Genomic DNA, 23,364 nt, shown 5'->3' on the forward strand with positions numbered 1-23,364 from the left:
AAGTTAGTCAAGTTTATGTGTGCTACTTAAGAGCTAAGACAGTGAAACAATTCTCATATCTCTTAGTTACGCTAACAGAAGTGTAGACTTCTCTCCTAAGCTCTCTGATTCTCAGTGTGCTTACATGTCAATTTGAAGGAGTTAGAACTTGAGGGATCCTATGGACAGAAACTTTGGTGGGCATGCTGAAGTTCTATAAAATAACTCCATATAAACCAAATATCACCAGGCAAGATTATGGTAGCTTCATTATTTAAATGTGGTAGCTATAGATTGATTGGGGAAGTAAAACTCAATGGAAATCAACCTGGGGGGAGGGGGAGGGGAGAGGGTGGAGGGTGGAGGGTGAGATGGGCAAAAACCTACCTAACAGGTACAATGAACAATATCTAGGTGACTGGTACTCTTACAACCATGACTTGGGTATTATAAAAGCGATTCATGCAACCCAAATACCAAACAATTAGTACCCTGTAATACTTTAAAATAACCTCCCCCCAAAAAGATTGAACTTAAATAAACATCTATATATTTTATTACTCAAAAATTTTCAAAGTTTCTGATACCTTTTATTAAAAGACTATAAAACTAAAACATCATATCAATATATTGGAATGGATTGTTCAAATAATGGAGAGGTGATCTTCTGCATGATACCAATTTTTAAAAGTGACAGCCCTGAGCTCAAATTCCTGTTCTTACTTAATAGCTGTTAGAGCTTGGCAAATTATCAAATTATCTTACATAATTAAGAGGATAACTCTCAAATCTTGAGTTTCCAAATCTCTCAAATAAAAATAACAGCATTGAAAAAAGTGATATGGGCTCAAGCCTATAATCCTAGCATGTTGGGAGGCCAAGGCAGGAGGATCACTTGAAGATAGGTGTGCAATACCAGCCTGAACAACATAGCAAAACCCCTATCTCTCTTTAAAAAAAAAAAAAAAAACAACTAACCAGGCATGGTGGTGCCAGCCTGCAGTCCTAGGTACATGGGAGGCTGAGGAAAGAGGATCCCTTGAGCCCAAGAGTTTGAGGCTGCAGCTATGATCTGGCTGCTGCACTCTAGCCTAGGTGACAGAGTGAAACCCTGTCTCTAAAAAAGCAAACAAAAGTCAGGTAGACTAAATGGGATAATAAAGTGCCTGGCACTGACTAAACATTTTATAAATGGTATGGACTACTGTTATAGGTATGCTTGGACTAAACATATCCTTTGTTAAAATAGGCAGTTCTCTTTCTTGTTCTGTTTATTTTGTTACAACATGTCTCTTTTTTCCTGCTGAATATTAAGAAATATCAAACTATAATCTTATGATTTTTGTAAACAGCACCTGAAACCCATTTTGGAAAGCTTTGCTTCAAAGAGAACAAAGTTAAGGTAAAAGACAGTATGTTCAAAAATGAGATAAGTGACTCCATAAAAATCAACCATTAAATTCTCTCCTTAATCATGTGTGAAAACCTAATCAGAAGATAATATGCTTTTACTTAAAAGACTTACTACCTTGTTTCACACTTAGGGAAGTCATAGTGTTAACAAAAGAGGACATGATGATTGATTCATCTTCAGGGCAAACAGAAAGATTCTGAAAAAGAACAAAAAGTAATGTGAAAAATATTTAGTTGGGAAACTACTCATAGGTTTACCAACTAGTGGATGGATAAACAAACAGGTACATCCATATTATGGAATATAACAACAAAGGAATGAAATTTTAATATATACCATAACATGAGTCTTAAAAACATTATGCTAAGTGAAAGAATTAAAAAATAAAAGACTATATAGCAATGATTCCATTTATATGAGAAAAATTTTTTAAAGGCAAAGCTACAGTGACAAAACATCAGATCAGTTGCATCAGGGGTCTATGAAAGAACCCACAATAAAGGTACACAAGCAAACTTTTAAAAGTGTTAGAAACATTCTTCATCTTGAATGTGGGGGTGGTTACATGAATGTATCTATAAGGCTGCCAAAATTTAAAATATACCCTCAAAATAGGTGATTTTTGTTGTATGTAAATTATGCCTCAAAAAAATTTGGATCAAAACACCTCCCTTTCAAACTAGCTTTTAAAAAAATGAATATTTAATAAACTGCATCTAAAGCAAATGCTAAAAAGTTAATTTTTAAAAAAGTTGACGCTTAGCTCACAAACAGAATAAAATACATTTTCAAAATATTAAGATCTATAGAATGATGTGGATATTACTGAACTGTATACTTCAAAATGGTTGCAATGGTAAATTTTGTTATATGTATTTTATCATAATAAAAAAATTAACACTGACTAGAATGAACTATATTAACTGGTTTACAATCTTAGTTCTAAATTTACATCCTAGCCAATGGTTAAAAACACTGTTAATGTACTTTGCAACAGAACAGAGTGGAAAATGTTCAGGCTTTGGAGTTAAGATTTGAGTTTGAATACTGGCTTTACTTATGAACTGTGTGATGCTAGCAAGGTACATAATATTTTTTTTCCTTAACAAGTAATAGTAACTATATCTACCCTCACAGAATTGTACAGATTTAATAAGATATATGTACTATCAATAAATCTGGCAATTATTAATATCACTATTATTGCTGCTGCTGATACTAATACTATTACTATAATCCCAGAAGAAATGCTAATAATTAATTTTCTCAGTGTTAGTAAACTCCACTTTATATAAAAATAGACTTCAAGTGATTTAAACAAAAATCTGTAAAATTAATTAATAAATGTCCAAATAGCCATAACATGTTTTAAAAATTACACAGAACCAGGAGTTCTGGTTTACTTTTTAAATTGTATACTAGTATGAATAAGTAATAAACAGTAACAACAGCCTCTGGTTTATCTGGTAAGTAATAACTAGTCAAATAAAACTACAGCAAGGCAATAATACTCTAGGTTTTCTGTTTCCTTTTTAAAAGCCTTTCTAGAAAGGAAGCATCCGAGCTCCATCTAGTGGATAAAGAAGAAATAAACTATATCGTTTAGGATAGTAACCTATAACATATACAATTCAAGGTTAACAATTACATTTTTATGTTGATTTGAATAACACTAGGATTTCAAAATGTGGTTATTTCTCTGGAAAACCAGCAGCTTTAGAGTAGTCTTTATATAAAGAAAATTCTTACTGCTTTTTCCTTATACTAATTTTAGACATTTGTAATTTTATAAAGGGAAGCAAAATAAAATACTATTTTTCTTACAGTTTATTTGGAATAAAAATTTTAAAAGTTAAATATGAAACAGATTAAATAAATTATGGAAAGCAAAAAAAAAAAAGCTAAGACTAAAATTCAATAGAGGAAAATCCAAAATGAAAATAAAAATTAGAACATTTATATTAGAATATCCAGATGACATCTTTATTTACTAGCCATCCTCTAACAGAATGCTCAGGAACATTTTTTATTCTACTTTTCTTCTAATACTTAATTATCAATTATCATCTAATCTTCTAATACTTAATTATCTCTATCATCTCTTCTGTATCTCCATAGCCACTGTTCAAGTTCAGGCTCTCATCAGCTCTCACCTACACTACCATAGTAATTTTTCTTCTGATCTCTCTGCCTCTTCCCTTGATCCCCAGCAATCTACCATCCACACTGAGCTGGGGTGATGTTTATGAAGAGCAAATCTGATTTATAACTAACCTCCACTTTCATGAAGCCCTCTATACTGGTTAGTGTACACCTCCCTCTCCAGGATAACATCCCTTCATAATGTTCACTCTGAGCTTTGTACATACTTATGCACAACACCAATCACAGTAGACTACAATTAATTGTTTCCTTCTCCCTAAATAATGATCTCCTTGACAAAATCTGACCATGACCTATTCACACTTGTATGTCTACTGCTTGGAACATGGTTATATCTTATAAGTGTCTGTTGAGCTAACAGATCAATTACTAGAAAGGTGGGAAAGAGAAGGAACAAAAGGGGGAATAATATGAGATAGTTTTTACCTGCACGAGTTCATTGAGGACAACAGCATCAAAGCCAGAAAGGTACTGCACATAATACCTCTGCATTACAGGTCCGTACTTCCTTACATGTGCTCTAAGTTCTTCCATGTAAAATATTAATTCTGCAATGTGCCTTTTTTAAAAATTCAAGAAAAGTATTTCAAAGAATAAATTTGTTATCAAAGAAAATATTAAATGTCCTCAATATTACTTCTAGAAGTTTTATTCTTAAAGTGGGCATTGTTTAATATTTAATGTCAATTACTTATTTCATATGAATAAAGAAATCATGTAAAGCAAAAACACAAAAGCAGAAAACCAAACAAAAGCTAAGACTAAAGATCAACGGCAAAAAATCCAACCTTAAAATAAAATCAGCACATCACATAAATACATCATCAAGAAAAAATCTCAAATGAAAGAGGATTAGCAAGAACTAAGATTTTTCGGTATGCTCTTATGTCTCTGCTTCATTTATCTAACTCCAGTTGAGAGACTGTGGACTAAAATGAGAAAAAGACATTTTAATGACACACCGAGTTCCAACTCTTTAAAAATTTTTATTTAAATGTTTTGTGTAGTAAAAAATATTGAAAAATGAATTCCACAGGAAATATTATTGGACACAGCAAGAAAACAAGAACTTTATCATCAACTAGCATACTAGGGAGAAAACATTAAGAGTCCTAATTTCAAGCTATAGTTGACTTTACATGACAAGTCATGTCATCTAATGACATATTACAAATATTTCTGTTATGACAAATATGAAAAGCTCTAAAAACAAGTTCTTCAAAATAATTTTGCTTCAAATAAAAGTCCCCAGATTCCGTAGCCCATAAATCAGAATACAGATGGTCCAAGACTTACGATGGTTTGACTTACGATTTTTCTGTTTTACAATGGTGTGAAAACAGTTGTAGAAACTGTACTTCAAATTTGAATTTTGATCTTTTCCCAGGCTAGCGACATGCAGTAGGATACTCTCTCACAGCAGCAGCGAACCACAACTTTCAGTCAGCCACGTGAACATGAGGATTAACAACTGATACTCTACAGTGTGTTGCCAGATGATTTTGCCCAATCGTAGGCTAATAAAAGTGCTCTGAACATGTTCACAGTAGGCTAGGCTAAACTATGATGCTCTGTAGTAGGTCTGGTTTATTAAATGCATTTTAACTTATGATATGTTCAATTTATGATGGGTTTATTTGGACGTAACCCCATTGTAAATCAAGGATCATTTGTATACAGAAAATAATTTTTTTAATGTTGCTAACTTACTTATCTATAAAATCATCTGCACTCTTCTTTGGCATGTTATCTGCATGACGAAGAAGCCAGATAATTTCATCACGGGCAAAGGATAATGCCATAAAAACAAAAAGCGCCTATCAAAAGAAAATTACATTGCTTACTCTCATTCAAAGGTTAAAACCAAAACCAATTCATAATCTCTCCCTAAGTGAAAAGTCACTGGCAAGAAATATAACATCAAATTTAAAAGAGAGAGGAGACCAACAGGAGAGGACAGAAGAGAACTTGAAAGTATGTATGAGGGAGAGAATGCATACAAAGAAGAAGAAAAATGCAGGGAGGTGTGATGTATCAGTGTCAAGTTAGCAAATTCATTCTCTGTAAATATAAAAATCCTTTTATGTAGTCCCTGACTCAGATTTTAATAAAATTTCATATGGAAGAAATGTTTTTAAGGATTTTAATATGGTACAATTATTGAAATAAAAACAAAATCAATTACCTTGGGGCCTAGCAAGCCAGGCTGATCAGAGAGAACAGTAGCCAATTCTTTCAGTGCAGACCTTAAAAACTTACGTCTTTCTCTGTGCATTGAACCACTATAAGGAAAGACACCATTATGGTTTATCTGCTTCTACTAAAATCATGATTAGCAATTAAAGTAACTAGCATTTCAGGTTCAACTTCCGAAGTTTTTTTTTTTTAGGAAACAGAATCCCCTACAAAAATCATCTTCTATGTGTTTGTCATTAAGTGAGTTTCTAATCTTATGTTTATCCTTGCCTTTCTTGTGTTGCTTTTGTAACCAAGACTCTCCTCCTTTGAAAATCTTACCCAACCTTCAAGACCTATCCTTCAAGAAGCATCTTCCAAATATCTTGCTGTTTATTTCTGAATAATCTCTGCAATTTTAGTACTGTACAGCTTAGCACTTTATAAACTGGACTGAAATTCTTGAAGGCAAGAACTGTACTATATTTTTGTTACTTCCACATAGAAATTAATAAATATAACAATAAATATCTGGTCATCTATGTCCTTATTAAGTATATTCCTATCAAATATATATTATAAAACTGACTAAACAAGAGTTATATTCAATAAAGATAACGAGATAAGATCTGTTTGGTGCTCTTGTTCAAAAATAGAAAGATAGGGAAAGAAAGGGATAATCATAAATATTCACATACTAGGGATTTTAAAATTCAAATTAGAAAGATCTTACGCTCACACATTAACACTAGGATGAAAATAAAATGTTCTAAGTATTCCATCTCCTCATACTATGCAAAATACATACTGCTCCAAGAAAGTTTTAAAATTTAGATAGGTGTATAAAATTCATGCATATATATATATATAGATATGAATGATACATATGCCAAACACCCAAGTATAAAGAACACACAACACCAGTAATTTTGCTGTGACACAGATTAGTTTTAGAAGACTCAAATTAAAATCCATCGTCTGCCTGTATGACTTTAGGCTCAAACTCTACTTTAGCTTCTCATCTATAAAATAAGCATGATGATACCTGCTTCCAAAGACATACAAATCTTTCATGATGCCTAATATATGGTACTTCTATACTATGCTGCTTTAATTTCAATGACAAGTTCTTTTTACTAACAATAATAAAGTCATCTGGTATCATTTCTAAGAAGGAAATGGGAAAATGTCATTTTGACTAATTTACTTCATAGGGTTGCTGTGAGGAGTCTGTGGTATTTATTGAGAGAAAGTGTCTATAAAGTACTTGGACCTAGCATATGGTAACAAGTTATAGGAATTACTACTGCTTACTATTTATAATTATTGTACGTAATATATAGAAGAAAGGAATACAAATATCTTTCTTACAAAAGATCTTTATAGAAGACAGCTATGATGCTATATAGCTGCCTATAACAGGGTCTATCCTATGAAGAAATGATTATCCTAAGTATTTCTACAGGTTTAGAAGGGAATTCTAACAAACCCCAAAGTATGTTATTTGCACTAAAGAATAATTTTTGAATAATGTAAGCACATGTACTTCATTCAAGTAAAAAAAAAAAACTATACGTGAGGAATGATCTAGCAGAGATACAATGGTTTGAATTCCTGATATCTATCCCATAGCCTAAACTTAATTTTAAAACTTGTAGTTTTATAGTTTCATCTATGGAATGGTGCTTATCTTTCCTCTGCCTTATCTAGAAATACTGAAGGATCAGATAATATTATCGATACATTTATTGCCTAAGCTCATTGGTGAAAATATTCTACGTAAGTATTAATATATCACATACGTAACAATTAAAATGCAATATCAAATTATTTAGAATTATTTCATGAGAAAACTGGAAAAGTTCAAAGGACTTTAAATACACTAATTTCTAATTTAGGGTATCTATATATTTACTAACATAAATAACTAAATTTGGGGTCAAGTGTGAGGTTAACATACTTTGAAAAGTAAACACTTTTTGAGAGTTTGAGAATACATCAAGTTTCATGACGTAGTAAAAATATCAGCACAACTTACAAAATCAGCACAACTTATTGGTATGAAGAGCATAGTGGCAGTAAGAGATGATACCTAAAAATTCCTCGTATGATACTTCCTTATAGCATTTTATCAATACTCCAAAATTACTTAAAAACTGTCTTCACTAACTCCAAGGTTACTATGTATTTAGGTTATATACTTAATATTTCTCATTGATTGAAAGTCTCTGTTCTCTACTACCACATCTTGCACACTACTAATCTGTACCTACTTCAACAAAATAATGCTTTATTTTGTTGAATCAAGAAAGGAATTCTTGATTAAAAGTACCACAGATAAAACAGAACTACTTACGCATGCGACACAGCTGCCTCCTTGCATTCTCTTATGTCATTAATACGTTTATTATAGCTATGTACAAAAAAATAAATTAGAACCATGTTAATCTTAATTTGATAAACAGTCTAAATGAGTAAGTCAAATACTAAAAGTCAATTAAAAATTGCTTATTATCAATAAAAAAACTGGCTCTCAAACTGGAAATGCATGGAAGTTGTTTAACTACATCCTTGCCTAGCACTTTAGGTCTCTAGTCAAGCCTTCCTAAAAAAATAAATCTGACATTACAACAAGTCCAACAATAAAAAGAAGGTTCATAATGCAGATTTTTATTTTACTAAATCTTACTACTTCCTTCAGTTTCAATGGAGACATTAAAATTATACTTCTGATGTAATTAACAGTGATTTCCAAAAATCTAAAGTGCAAACAAAGCTATCACTTCTGACGTTTTATCAAGGCTATCTCATAAGCATGGAAAATTCTGAAAGGACACATATTATACTAGTAATCAATAGTGGTGACTGTTTGGGTATAGAGGATTTGTGGTGGAGAAAACTAAGGCAGGAAAACATTTGCCTACTTGAAATAATTCTGAGAGATAGAATTATATATGGGTAATTTTTACCTATCATTTTTCAAAAAAAATACTTATTTTTCATATTAAAAAACATTTAATTAGAAGAAACAGAACATCAACACCAATCAGTCTAAAGGTACCACTGAAAAAACAAATGCTAATAAATAATTTCGTGAGTACTACATACAAAAACTCAAAATCCTGAAAATGTTAAAGAAAAAAATATCTTCCTAACAACGTGGCTAAAACCACTTACACCAAAAGGAACTCAAACTTCTGTATTTAAGTGCTCTAAGATTCATGTGTTCTTTGAGCAAATGTCCAAATATATGAATTCTGTAATCATCAGCCTCTATAATTAATAAGCTTTTTATATTTATGATATGACTGATAATTTGCACTCTAAATTGGATAAACTCATAATTTAATCAAAATTAAAATTTCTCAATTTTAAATACAGAGATTCTTTAACAAATTTATCATTAAAAAAGCATATTGGTTTCATAGTGCTATTAATTTACTTGCGCCATACATAAGTTCACTCGGTATACACACACCACCTGGTTTTAAATGTTTATGTATATCTAAATATGATTCCACAAAGAGGTTGTCAGTATTCTAAGATAATACAATTTTTATGATTTTCAATATGAATGAATTACAATATGACAAAGCCCTTATCACACAGAATATTTCAGGGTTTTCCACTATCTAAAATAAGAGCTGAAAAATACACAGGGCATTGTTCCTCATATTATGACTGATAGATCATGACACAGGGCATTGTTCCTCATATTATGACTGATAGATCATGGGCAGGAGAATATCAGACTCACCTATGTGACAGAAGTCAGAAGAGTGGTCACGTGAAAAAGGAGTGGGGTGGATTAGGGGTGGCAGTATTGACCAGAAAAAGGCATAAGGGAATTTTCCAGGATGATGGAAATGTTATACATCTTGATTTAAGTGGTGGTCACACAGGAGTATTCATATACAAAGTCAATGAGCTATACACTTAAAATTTATGCATTCTTCTGTTTGTAAATTTTATCTCAATAAAGTACTAAGGGAGAAAAGGGCAGATTCCTTTAAACTCTCCAAGATACGGACAACAGAGGATGGGGTGATGCTCAGGAACCTGGATTTTAATTTGCACCCCAGGGTAATTCTTATGCTCACTAAAATTTTAGATATATTGGCTTAAGTTGTTAGTGCCAGACACATCTTTAGTAACCAATAGAAGCTTTATTTTATCTCAGTTTCATGAGGACATTATTGAATTGGATATGAAATAAATGTAAGGAAATTTCATTTTTAGCTGAATCTAGCAAGCCCAACATAATTATTTAACACAAATACAGAGGATCCTAGTATATTTTAGATGCTCCTAACTTTAAAAGATTTTATAATTGTTACTAAGTCTGAGCTCAATGTGGCTTTTATATACTGGCCACAGATTCACAAATGGAGAGAAATGAAGGCACTAAAAATTTCAAAGAAACAAATTTCAGAGAATTATTTGCTTTACATCAAATAATTGAAAATAAATTACTTAAAATACTTTCCATCATAAGGAAACATGACTTCCTATGTGCAGCAGAATGACTTCTGCAATTGTTATAATTAATCTAATGAAGTATTTTTGATTGTTTCACATACTTTTACAAATGTACTCTATTCTAAGATAGCACTTCTAAAAATTTCAAAACTCTAAAATGTATATGGTACTTTCTATCATATTTATGTCTAAAACCGTATGTGGGGATTTACCTTCCTTTTCCTAGAATATAAATTTGAAAAGAACATGAAATATAGATTTTTTTTAATCTGTGAAGTTACCTATAAAAATATGATTCCTATCTATCAGGATGATTGTTAGAAACAACTTGTTTTGATCAGAGTAAGAAGGTAGAGGTTGATCTTTCTGCATGATGTGACTACTTCTCTATCCCCCCAAAGTTCAGTAAAAACAAACCACTCAACACCCTTCTCCAAAAAAGACAAATAAAAATGCCATACCCTCGTATGTTTACAAATAAGTCTTCTGCGGCTTTGTGAATGTGGAAAACTTCATCTCGAAAGAGTGAGAGGCAAGAGCTACTTTGAAGAGCTAGCTTCCAAAGGTTCAGTGCTGTAGCATCAGTATTTAGGATCCCATGGCACAAAATAAAGCCAACTTTAAATAAAAAGAAAAGCAAATACAAATGTAAAAGTATTCCAAAGTTTGGTTACAGTGTAGCTTTTTAAAAATACAGAAGCGTAACCACAATCACTAAATTGGGGCTTTTATACATGTATATACAACATTCTAATTGTATTTTTCTTTTCCATTTTTTTTTCTTTGAGATAGGGTCTCACTCTGTCACATAGGCTCCATGGAGTACAGTGGCAAGATCATAGCTCACTGCAACCACCAACTCACAGACTCCCAAGTAGCTAGGACTACAGGCATGTACCATCATACCCCGCTATTTTTTTTTTTAATTTTTTAATTATTTTTTTTATGTTTTTAGAGACAGGGTCTTACTATGTAGCGCAGGCTGGTCTCAAATCTGTGGCCTCAAGCAACCTCAGAGGAGCGAACCCTGGGGCTACACACTTCCACCACAGACATTGCAACTGGAACTGTGGGTGGGCCCCTCAAGCACAGCAGGTTGCCAGATTAATACAGGGAGCTGACTGGAGATTGTGCAGCAGCACTGCTCCAGAGAGAAGGTACAGTGGGGTCCCACTGGCTTACAAAACCTGGGTGCTGTGGCTAGTGCCATTTTGAGTTCCCAGACCCAGGGCACTACGTCTATCCAGGGGTCAGAGATTCATTGCTGCTGCCTTCCCATCACCCCACCTGGGCTGGGGGAGAGAGTAGGGAGGCCAGGTGCTTTTACACTTCCAATGGGCGTGTGTTGTGAGCCCCCACCACCCCTGGGGGAGCACAGACACCCACAAACTTGGCTCAGGCTGCTGCCACGTAAGCAAGCCCATTCAGCCACAGCTGCTGCAGGAAACAGGAGAGAGTGGCCAGGGCCCTAGGCACCCGCTGCCACTATCTGGGTGGCACAGCTGCCACCAACAGACATGGACAGCCCAAATGCTGCACACCAAGCCCCCCACTGCTGCCATCTGAACTGGGCAGGGCGAAATCTCACACCACCACCCACCAACTGCACCACTACCAATGGGTCTGGGTGATACAAACCCTCACACTGCCTGCACCCATCACCTGCCCCATGCCCCTGAGTGCACTCATCACTCCCCATATACCTGCCATGTGCTGACCGCCCGTGACAACCACAGGGTAATGGGGAGATGTAGGAGAGCAGTGTTAAAGGCTCACGGTGCATCCACCCCGTCCTGCCTGGTCAATCTTCCAGAGTAGGATATAAGCACACCATCCAGAGACCTATCCCTCTCTTACTGAGCAACAGAGTTCCCAGGAGAAGAGAATAGGTTACTGCAAAGCTATCTGTCTTGAGCTGATAGAAGAAGTCTCAGATAAAAAGAAAGTAACATAAGAACTCTGGCAACATGAAAAACAGGCTCCCCCAGAGGATCACAACTTGTCCAGCAATGGACTCCAACCAAAGGCAAACTGTTGGAATGTCAGATATGGAATTCAGAATACAGATGGAGAGTAAGATCAGTGAGATTGATGAGAAAATTGAAAATAAACACAAAGAAACCAAATTCAGGACGTGAATGAAAAATTCCCTAAAGAGGTAAGATAACATAAGAAAAGAACTTAAAGAAATGAAAGAATCATTTAGGGAATTTCAAAATACAGCAGAAAATGTCAACAACAGACTAGATCAAGCAGAAGAAAGAATTTCAGAGCTTGAAGACAAGCCTTTTGGTTTTGCTCAGTCAAAAATAAGAAAAAAATTAAAAGAAATGAACAAAATCTCTGAGAAATATGGGACTATGTAAAGTGAACAAATATCAGAATCATATAGGTATCATTCAGGGAGAAGAAGAAAAAACAAAACGCATGAAAACCTATTTGAGGGAATAATTAAGGAAAACTTCCCCGGTATCCCTAAGATTTGGACATCCAGATACAATAAGGTCATTGAACACATGGAAGACTCATGGCAAATAGGACATCATCAAAGCATACAGTCATCAGTCTGGCCAAAGTCAAAGTGAAAGAGAAAATCCTATAAGCTGCAAAACAAAAGCATCAAGTAACTAACAGACTTCTCAACAAAAACCATACAAGCCAGAAGGGATTGAGATCCTATTTTTTAGTCTTCTTAAACAGAGTAATTGCCAGCCAAGAATTCTGTAACCTGAAAAACTAAGTTTCATAAATGAAGAAGAAATAAAGTCTTTCCCGGACAAGCAAACACTAAGGGAATTTGTCACCACTAGACCTGCCCTACAAAACAATGCTTAAAAGCGATCTATACATAGAACAGAACGATCACTACTAATCAATGTAAAAATACCCAAAAGCTGAAAACTCACAGCTCTTTCTTATAAAACAGAAACGCAAGGGAGAAAACAAAGCAACTAGGTAACAATCAACATGATGAACAGAATAGTATTTCAGATATCAATACTAACATTGAATATAAATTGTCTTAATGTTCCATTTAAAAGATATAAACAGCCTGAATGGATTTAAAAAACACAAACCAAATATATGGTATCTGCAAGAAACCAATTTAACTCGCAAAGATTCTCACAGAAACTCAAGGTAAAGGGATGGAAAAAAAATATTCCATGGAACTAGAAACGAAAAGCAAGCAGGTGTAGTTATTTTCGTATCGGATAAAACAGACTTAAATCGACAATGGCAAAAAAAAAAAAAAAAAAAACAATCACTATATAATGATAAAGGGAGCAATTCAAAAAGAAGGTCTAACAATTGTAAATATATATGCACCTAACAAAGGAGCTCCCAGATTCAGAAAACATATTTTGTAAGATCTAAGCAAAGAGAAACAGCAACATCATAATAGCCAGGGACATCAACATTCTACTGACAGAACTGGACAGATCATCACAGCAGAAAATCAACAAAGAAACATTGGACTTAAAAGGGACTCTAGAATTTACAGAACATTCTATCCAAAAGCTACTGAATATACATTCTTCTCATCAGCACATGTAGCACTTTCCAATATAGATCATATGTTAGGCCACAAAACAAGTATCGGCAAATTCAAAATTATTGAAATCATACCATGTATCTTCTCAGACCACACTGAAATAAAACTAGAAATAAATTCCAAGAGGAACTCTCAAAACAGCACAAATACATGGAAATTAAACAACCTGCTGCTGAATGAGTCTTAGGTCACTGATGAAATCAAGATGGAAATCAAAAGATTTTTCAAACTGAATGACAAAGATGACACAAGCTTCCAAAATCTGAGATACAGCAAAAGCAGTTCCAAGAGGGAAGCTCATAGCCTTAAATGCCTAAGTCAAAAAGAAAGCTCACAAATTAACAACCCAATGTCACACTTCAAGGAACTAAAAAAAGAACAAACCAAACCCAAAGCTATCAGAAGAAAAGAAATAACAAAGACCAGAGCACAACTAAGTAAAACAGAAACTAAAAAACCAAAAAAATCACCAAAAGATCAACCAAACAAAAAGTTGGTTCTTTGAAAAGATAAACAAAATCAATAGACTGCTAGCTAGATTAACCAGAAATAGAAGAGAAAGGATTCTAATAAGCTCAATCAGAAATGAAAAAGGAGACATTACAACTGATACCACAGAAATACAAAATATCATCCTTGACTACTATGAAAGCCTCTACACACACAAACTAGAAAATCTAAAGGAAATGGGTAAGTTTTTGGAAACACACAACCTCTCAAACTTGAATCAGGTAGAAACAGAAATTCTGAACAGACTAATAACAAGTAATGAGACTGAAACCATAATAAAGAAATCTCCCAACAACAAAAAATCCTGGCACCTGGCACCAGATGGATTCGTATCCAAATTCTACCAGACCCACAAAGAAGAACTAGCACTTATGCTACTGAAACTCTTCCATAACATTAAAAAGGAGTGAATCCTCCCTAACTCATTGTATAAAGTCTGTCTCACCTGATAACAAAGCCAGTAAAGGACACAACAAAAAAAAACTACATACCAATATCCCTCACAAAAATAGATGCAAAAATCCTCAACAAAATACTAGCAAACTGAATCCAACACACATCAAAAAGATGATTTACCATGTTCAAGTGGGTTTCAATCCCAGGGATGCAAGGATGGTTCAACAGTTCAACATACGCAAATCAATCAGTGTGATTTACTGCATAAACAGAATTAAAAACAAAAATCATATGATCACCTCAATAGAGGCAAAAAAAGCATGTGATAAAATTTCAGCACCTCTTCATGATAAAAATCCTCAAAAAAGTAGGAATAGAAGGAACATACCTTAAGATAATAAAAGCCATATATGACAAACCCACAGCCAACATCATACTGAATGGGGAACAGTTGAAAGAACTCCCCCTAAGAACTGGAACACTGTCACCACTTCTATTCAGCCCAGTACTGGAAGTCTTAGCCAGCGCAATCAGGCAAGAGAAAGAAACAAAGGACATATAAAACAGGAAAGAGGAAGTAAAACTATTCCTATTTGCTGAGGATATGACTTATATCTAGAAAACCCTAAGATTCCTCCAAAAGGCTACTAGAATTGATTAATAAATTCAGTAAAGTTTCAAAATTAATATATACAAATCAGCAGCATTCTATACATTAATAATAGTCAAGCTGAAAGTTAAATCAAGAACTCAACACCACTTATAATAGCTGCAAAGAAAATAAAATACCTAGGAATATACTTAACAAAGGAGGCAAAAGATCTCTACAAGGAAAACTACAAAATAAATACTGATGAAAGAAGTCACACATGACACAAACAAATGGACAAACTTACATTCATGGACTGAAGAATCAATATTGTTAAAATGCCCATATTGCTCAAAGTGATTTATAGGTTCAATGCAATTCCCATCAAAATACCAATGTCATTTTTCACAGATCTATAAAAAATAGATCCTAAACTCATATGGAACCAAAAAAGCCTGAAAAGCCTAAGTAATCCTAAGCAAAAAGAACAAAAATGGAGGCATCACATTACCTGACTTCAAATTATACTACAAGGGTATAGTAACCAAAACAGCATGGTACTTGTATAAAGGTAGACATAAAGATCCAAGGAACAGAATAGAGAATCCAGAAATAAAGCCATATAGCCACAACCAACTGATTTTTGACAAAGCAGACAACAACATACACCGGGAAAAGAACAACCTTCAATAAATGGTGCTGGTAAAAGTGGATAGCCACATACAGAAGAATAAAATTGGATCCCTATCTCTTACCATATACAAAAATTAACTCAAGGTGGATTAAAGACTTACATTTAAGACCTGAAACCATAAAAATCCTAGAAGAAAATGTAGGAAAACTCTTCCAGACATTGGCCTAGGCACAGAATTTATCACCAAGACCCCAAAACAAATACGCCAACAACAAAAATAAGTACATGGGACTTAATTTAACTAAAAAGTTTCCGCAAAGCAAAGGAAATAATCAATAGAGTAAATAGACAACCTATAGAATGGAAGAAAATACTTGGAAACTATACATCTGACAAAGAGCTCCTTTCCAGAATCTATAAAGAAACAAATCAGCAAGGAAAAAGCAAATAACCCCATCAAGATTTGGGTGAATGACATGAACAGCTTTTTTTCAAAAGAAGATAGACAAATGGCCAACAAACACATGAAAAAATGCTCAACATCACTAATCATCAGGGAAATGAAAATTAAAACCACAATGAGATACCACTTACCCCTGTCAGAATGGCATTAATGAATCCACAAATAACAGATGTTGGCGCAGATGTAGTGAAAAGGACACTCTAATACACTGTTGGTGCAAATGTAAACTAATACAACCTTTATGGAAAACAGTATGGAGATTCCTCAAAGAAGTAAAAGTAGACCCACCATTTAATATAGCACTATCACTACTGGTTATCTACCCAAAGGAAAAGAAGTTATTTTATTAAAAAGACACCTGTACCCAAATGTTTATTGCAGTACAATTCACAATTGCAAAGACGTGGAATCAACCTGGGTGTCCATCAGTGATGAGTGCATAAAGAAAATGTGGGGGGTGTACGTGTGTGTATGTATGTGTATGCACACACACACACACACCATAGAGTATACTCCGCCATAAAAAGGAATTAAATAATGTCTTTTGCAGTAACTTGGATGGAATTGGAGATCATAATCCTAAGAGGTATCTTAAGAATGAAAAAACAAGTAACACCACATGTTCTCACTTATAAGCGGGAGCTAAACATGGGATATATACAGTCATAAAGTGCTGTAATGAACAATGGAAATTTAGAAGGGGAAAGAGTAGGAGGGCATGAGGGATAAAAATCTACCTATTGGGTACAATGTACACTATTCTGGTGACAGGTACACTGAAAGGCCGAACTTCAGCATGAACTTCAGCTAATTCATCCATTAGCAAAAAAACACTTGTATCACAAATTAAAAATAAAAGTCACTCCCGTTTTTAACTCCTGAATATTATAATAGCTGTACTACTATTATGACACTTTAGCACGTACCTTGCCATTTATCTTTTTGTTCTTAGCTCAATCTTCCCTTAAAAGGGCCACTACACAAGCCTGCTAACTCTTTAAGCAGGCATGTATTGTGGAGTCATACATACAGAAGAATATTTAACTTATTTGACTTTCTTTAAATACATAAAATTATTTTCATACAGCAAGACCCCTTAAAGCCAATTATACGATCTGGTACACAATTAAAGAAACAGAATATATGTAATGAAATTTAAAGACCTCACAAAAGAAATTTTGCTTATAAAATATTTTTGCCTTATGTACTGACTTTTTACCCTAATCCTCTGAGTAAAGTGAGATTTCACTTAGTGTCTTATACCTCTTTGTTTACTTTGGTTTATAAAATATTTACTACTAATAATAAAAGGTTTTTTTATCACTTATGTTATAGATTACAGTGTTTATTTGTTTTTAATATGGGTTATATTATGAGTTAAAGTATATTCATTTGTTTATGATAGGACCAAAAAGGGCAAATGAATTTAAAATGGACTGCCAAGATTAGGGAGATGATCTATTAATTAAACCACTAGTTAAGCTCCTTTCCCTACCAAAGTTCCTATGAAAGGACAAAAAAAAAATTATTTTAAAAAGAAGCCATTAAAATGTTGGAGAACAAAATAGAAGACCAAGAATAGACAAAGTTGGAGAAAATCTTTGAAGACAGAAAACAGACAAAACTGAACTATCAATACAAAAAAAAACAAGGCAAAAATGCATAATCCCAAACTCCAGAGATAAAAAGAGATCTTTCTCAAGAAGTTGCCCAAGTCCAACTAATAAAGCAAGAATGGACACTGAAAAGAACATGAGGATGATTAATTTTATAACTGCACTCCAAACAGCTGGGTACTTAAATTCTAGACTCCCCATAACTCTTGGCCTCCAGGTATAATCTGTGGCAGTGATTCCCAAACTTTAGCTTGCATCAGAATCACTGAGACAGTATATTTTATCACAGTTGCTGAGACTCACCCACAGAGTTTCTGATCCATAGGTCTTAGGTGGGGAACAAGATTCTGCATATCTAAGAAGTTCCTAGGTGATGCTGAAGTTGCTGGTCCAGCGATCGCACTTTGAACTAATCTACAATAAAGCTCTAAAGAAAATAGACTATCTTCTGAAGAAAAAACGCTAGCACAGGTATTGGTGTCAAAAAGAGAAATACAGAGTTCCAGGCAACTCCTGACCTCTTCTCAAGGTTCAAATACGTGAAAGCAGCAACACTCTGAGTAAATATTCCTTACTTTGGCCACTGTGGTTATCCCAAATCCGTCTTCTCTGTGCCCACATATCTTTCATTAGGGTAGCCTGCTTCCTGACCCACCTCCCCGGCTTATTACACAAAGCCCTGAAATTAGCATTCCCATTAAAGGTAAAGAGTTGAGGGGAGATAGTCCTATGTAACTCCAGAGGTCACCCATGCCAGCTAACTCTACTAATCAACCGAATTCTTCAGTCACACATCCCTAAATATAAAACAACCAAGAATCACCACACGTTTAAGCAAAATCAATACTGTGAAAGCTGTTTTTAAAAATCAGCTCCAGAAAAAGCATGAAAATGTCAATTATCTTTATAGAAGAAAATATAAATATCATGAACCTGGCACGTAAAAAATACCGTAATTAATAAAAACGGCTAAAGATAAGTAGTGTGCATTAAATTCTTCCTCTTTCATACTGTTTTTAGTGTTATTCAAAGTATCAGCACAGAATGAAACTAAGTATTGAGACTGAGAGTACTTAGAAATTTTCATAAAAATCTGACAGTGATTTCTGAGTAGAAACTAATAATAATCTAACTATTACATTAAATTGAATCTAATAAACAAAAATGTGGGGTTTTATGTCTTTCTTACTTCATTTTTCTGGTCATTGTAGTAATTAATTTCCTTTATTTTATTAAAGGATCAATCCAAAAAGCTTTAAAGAAGGAAAATTGGTCCTTTACCATAGTTTGAGAAATACTGTAATAAAAACTCAACAAATACAGTTGTCTCTCAGTGTCCATACAGAATTTGTTCCAGGAATTCCATGGATACCAAAATCCGTGGATGCTCAAGTCCCTTAAATGGCATAGTATTTTACATATAACCTACACACATCCTGCTGTATACTTTAAATCATCTCTAGATTACTTCTAATACCTAATCCAATGCCTACACATCACATCACTTCATTGACATGGATTCAACATAGTACTCTGCATGTGGTAAATTCAAGTTTTGCCTTTTGGAACTTTGTGGAATTTATTTTTTCCCAAATATTTCTGATCTATGGTTAGCTAAATCCATGGATGCAGAACCTACAGATATGGAGGGCCAACTGTACTATCTAAAGGTTAATAAATAAAAACCAAGAATAATAAGAATTAAAAAGCACAAATTGTTCAAATTATTTCCCTCCAGCAATGAGCCTAGGAGTAGGCAGAAGGAATTTAACTATATTATAGCAATTCCCATTCTGTACTAAACCTGGGTGTCTACTTCCCCCATAGTTTGTGAGCTTCTCAGAAGCAGAAACTAGTAACTTTATCCCCCACGCATCTAACAAACTGCCAAACATATGAGCCATTTATTATAGGAATTGAAGTAAATTATAATAAACCCAAAAACCTTAACTGAATAGATGCAATATTTAAAAAATCATTAAAAATAAAACAAAAATTTAGTTTTGACGGTTATGTTGAAAGGCAATATGATGTAGCCCCTAAGCCTTGGAGTTAGCCTCGGTTCTTTGTCTTTATCATTCACTACCTGTGAGGGCTAAGCTTTAGATTCCTCACCTATAAAACCAACTACTCTGACAGCGTCAATAGGAGGACTGAATGAGATAATGCAAATAGATGGCTTAGCCTGTTAAAAAGAACAGGATTACCTGTTATTTTTCTCTAAAATATAAAACCTGAGGGGTAATCAAAAAACCCATTTTACTTACAGATAATCCATTTTTCCATCGCATCCAAAGAGAGGTATTCACAAGGCATCTTTAAAAAGAAAATATACATTTGTAGTTAAAAGAAATTCTAAAAAAAACCCGCATATTAAATCATTCTCCTCTCTACGTCCTGAGAATTCACTACTCAATTCTTAGCTCAAATCCTATCACAATAAATTTGGAAAGTTGGATAAAGTTTTATAACTTACACTGAAACTTGCAGCAGATGAAGTCGATAATCTTGCAGTGCCCCTTTCACATTTGCATACCCTCAAATCTCTCTAAAAAAAATACTGTTGCTAAATTGCCTTTAATCTGATAAGTGACAACTTCTCAATCTCTCAAGCCCGATTTCAAAGTCTAAAATATTCCAAAGGATAAAATTTTAATCAAAGAGATTTATGTCCCTGGATGCTCACTGTCCTCACTGTCTCACCAAAATCAGTCACTATGTGCGTGTATTATCCATATGAATAACACCTATGTCACATACACATGGAAAAAATTTAAAAGAAATATAATAATTACAATTTCTTTAATTAGTAAGATTGGGGTGATTTTTGGTCTTTTCTCAAATTTTTCTACCATGATAAAACAAAACAAACTTTTAAATTTTAAAGAAAAAAATATTTATACTATTAACTGTACTAATTTAACATCAGTTTTTGTTAAGAATACAGTAACAAAGAACTAAACAGTATGACTTAACGAGCATTTTACAATAAACATCACTGATAAACTAATGCTAATTAGAAAAAACATTACAGCAACATTGCTTAACTGAGATATTTTAAAAATCATTTTATTTTCATTCAAAAGGGAAAAATAGAAGCATACAGTGTCAGACTGTGCAGGATTAAGCATTGTACTAGGTGCACTGATGAGACTCAATAATTGAGCATTTCTCCACTGGTCAGCTGAAAGATTCCTTCGAGGATACACCATCTGAAGAGAAATTAGTGCATCTGAAAGAGACTAATTAAAACAGGAAAAAGAAAGTTAAGGAATAAATTTTTTTTTCCTTTTCCATTTAAATTCCAGCTGCAACTGCTGTGTATTTCTAACTACACGATCATAAAAAAACAGAGCCCAATTACAACCACGCTCCTTTATAATACATGAGTTTGGTTGAGGCTCCCCTCCTCTATAGTAGTTTTGGTAATTTTATAAGAGCTACATAGATTCTGCATTCCTGGGCAAAAGCTTAGCTCAGGAAGTCATATTATTTTCTTAAAAGTTAAAATGTGTGGCAATCTTGGAATCTTTACTTCAAAAGGAATAAGGAGTCTGTTGTTATCCTTTTGTCAATATAAGTTTCTATTTGAGAGTTCTAGCTAAAAGATTTCAGAGTTATATGGCTAAGCGTTAATAGAGCTCAACATGGTTTATGTTTCTCTAAAGAATGCTTTATAATCATCTGTTTCTTGTTTGTTTTCATGTGTCCTTTGCTATTCATCCCTGCTTCCTAAAAATTCTGTATAGAGTGATTCTTTAATTTGGCTGCACATAAATTGCCAGGGTAGTTTGTTCAGAATACAGAACCCAGGGCTCCACCTGAAATTTACTGAACCTGAACCTTTGGGAGAAGAACCCCAGAATGTGCTAATTTTATTAAGCTCCACGAAGTGATTCTGACATAGCCAACTAAGAATGTTTTTAAAATCAAATTATATTAATTTAACTTTTTAAACTCTTGGCAGAGGCATAAGAGCCTTCCTGTCAATATTCTGAGATATCACGGAATATCAGAAAAATCAAGATTAGGAAATAACTCATCTAATTCAAATGAACAATTCTCCTATGTAATTATCAATAATCTACTATCTACTGAACATTGTGCTAACAACTATGCGGAACTTGAAAAGATAGCCAACAACCTTTAAGGAAATTTTCATCACGTAAGTGGAGAAAGAACCAAATCTGAAGTGGCTAAATAAAACAAGACCATATATGATTAGTGAAAAATCAGAAATGGATCCAGAGAGAAAAGAGTAGAAAAGACAGTTCCAGGTGAGGAAAAGCCACCACCCACATCAGACAGATAGGAGATAACCATGATATGCTCTGCATTTGGAGGACTCCTGATACTTCCATCTATTAATATAATGCTGATGTTTTTTACTTCAAAACTGATGTCATCTACTAGCTTCTTGCAAACTGATTCAACTAACTACAAAACATAAAACCTACATAAATTTGTATGCATAACAGCTATCAAAAGAAATTAAACTGGAAAAGTATCTTCAGAATTTTCATCGGAATAAGAAAATTGAAAGAAAATTCTTACTGTTAACTCTATGTCAAGAAAAAGCATAGATTTATACAAAATATTGTATTATTAATACTAAATAATCGAATATCTCTTACCATCCAAAGAGAACAATAGACCAAGATTCTAATATCCAGGGCTTCAGTTCCGATTTTGCCACTATTGCTACCAAATGACTTACCTTGTAATGACACAGCTCCAGCCCTCAATCCTTACTTATAAATAATGATGAGATACCTATATATTTCCTTGAAGGGCTCAGGAACTATAGGTCTGTGAATTAGCCCTACTGCAGAGAAACCATAATGGCAAGACTACTTACAACCAAAATTATTTCACTGAGAACTATTTTTAAATATATATTAAAAGACAGACATTTCAAATTATTCCCATAACTCCTGTCATTTTTTTCTCATTAAGAGACTATAATATAATAAGATAGCTAAAATTTACCAAACACTATGAATCCAAATTTTTTTATGAAGCAATTAATTTAATTCTCGTAACCATATGAGGTAAGTGCCATTATAACTCCATTTTACCGATAAGAAAACTAAGATACAGTGAAGTTGGTTAAGTAACTTGCCCAATATTACAGTTAATTTTGGCAGAGCTGGTATTAGGAATCCAGGTAGACTGGTATGAGAGTAGACATTTTCAAATATTGTATTATGTACTCTATGACTGCCATACACTATATTGAAATTTTAAAATTATAATGAAATCAGGCCGGGCACGGTGGCTCACACCTGTAATCCTAGCACTCTGGGAGGCCGAGGTGGGAGGATCGCTTGAGGTCAGGAGTTCGAGATCAGCCTCAGCAAGAGCTAGACCCCATCTCTACTAAAAATAGAAAG

General features: G+C 33.8%; 1 protein-coding gene across 1 annotated transcript in view; it reads right to left on the bottom strand.

The window, feature by feature from the left end:
* NCKAP1 (NCK-associated protein 1) overlaps positions 1 to 5,766 on the bottom strand; it is a 59,091-nt gene extending 53,325 nt beyond the window's left edge. Inside the window, exons 1-3 of the mRNA XM_012651190.1 lie at positions 5,742 to 5,766; positions 3,983 to 4,115; positions 1,508 to 1,589 (exon numbers count right to left, since the gene is read on the bottom strand). Of these exons, the coding sequence (XP_012506644.1) occupies positions 1,508 to 1,589; positions 3,983 to 4,090 (190 nt within the window). The 5' untranslated portion in view covers positions 4,091 to 4,115; positions 5,742 to 5,766. The remainder of the gene's footprint in view (positions 1 to 1,507; positions 1,590 to 3,982; positions 4,116 to 5,741) is intronic.
* Positions 5,767 to 23,364: the final 17,598 nt, after the last annotated feature.

The sequence above is a fragment of the Propithecus coquereli genome, unplaced genomic scaffold (genome assembly GCF_000956105.1).
Source record: "Propithecus coquereli isolate 6110/MARCELLA unplaced genomic scaffold, Pcoq_1.0 Scaffold35, whole genome shotgun sequence".
Lineage (NCBI taxonomy): Eukaryota > Metazoa > Chordata > Mammalia > Primates > Indriidae > Propithecus > Propithecus coquereli.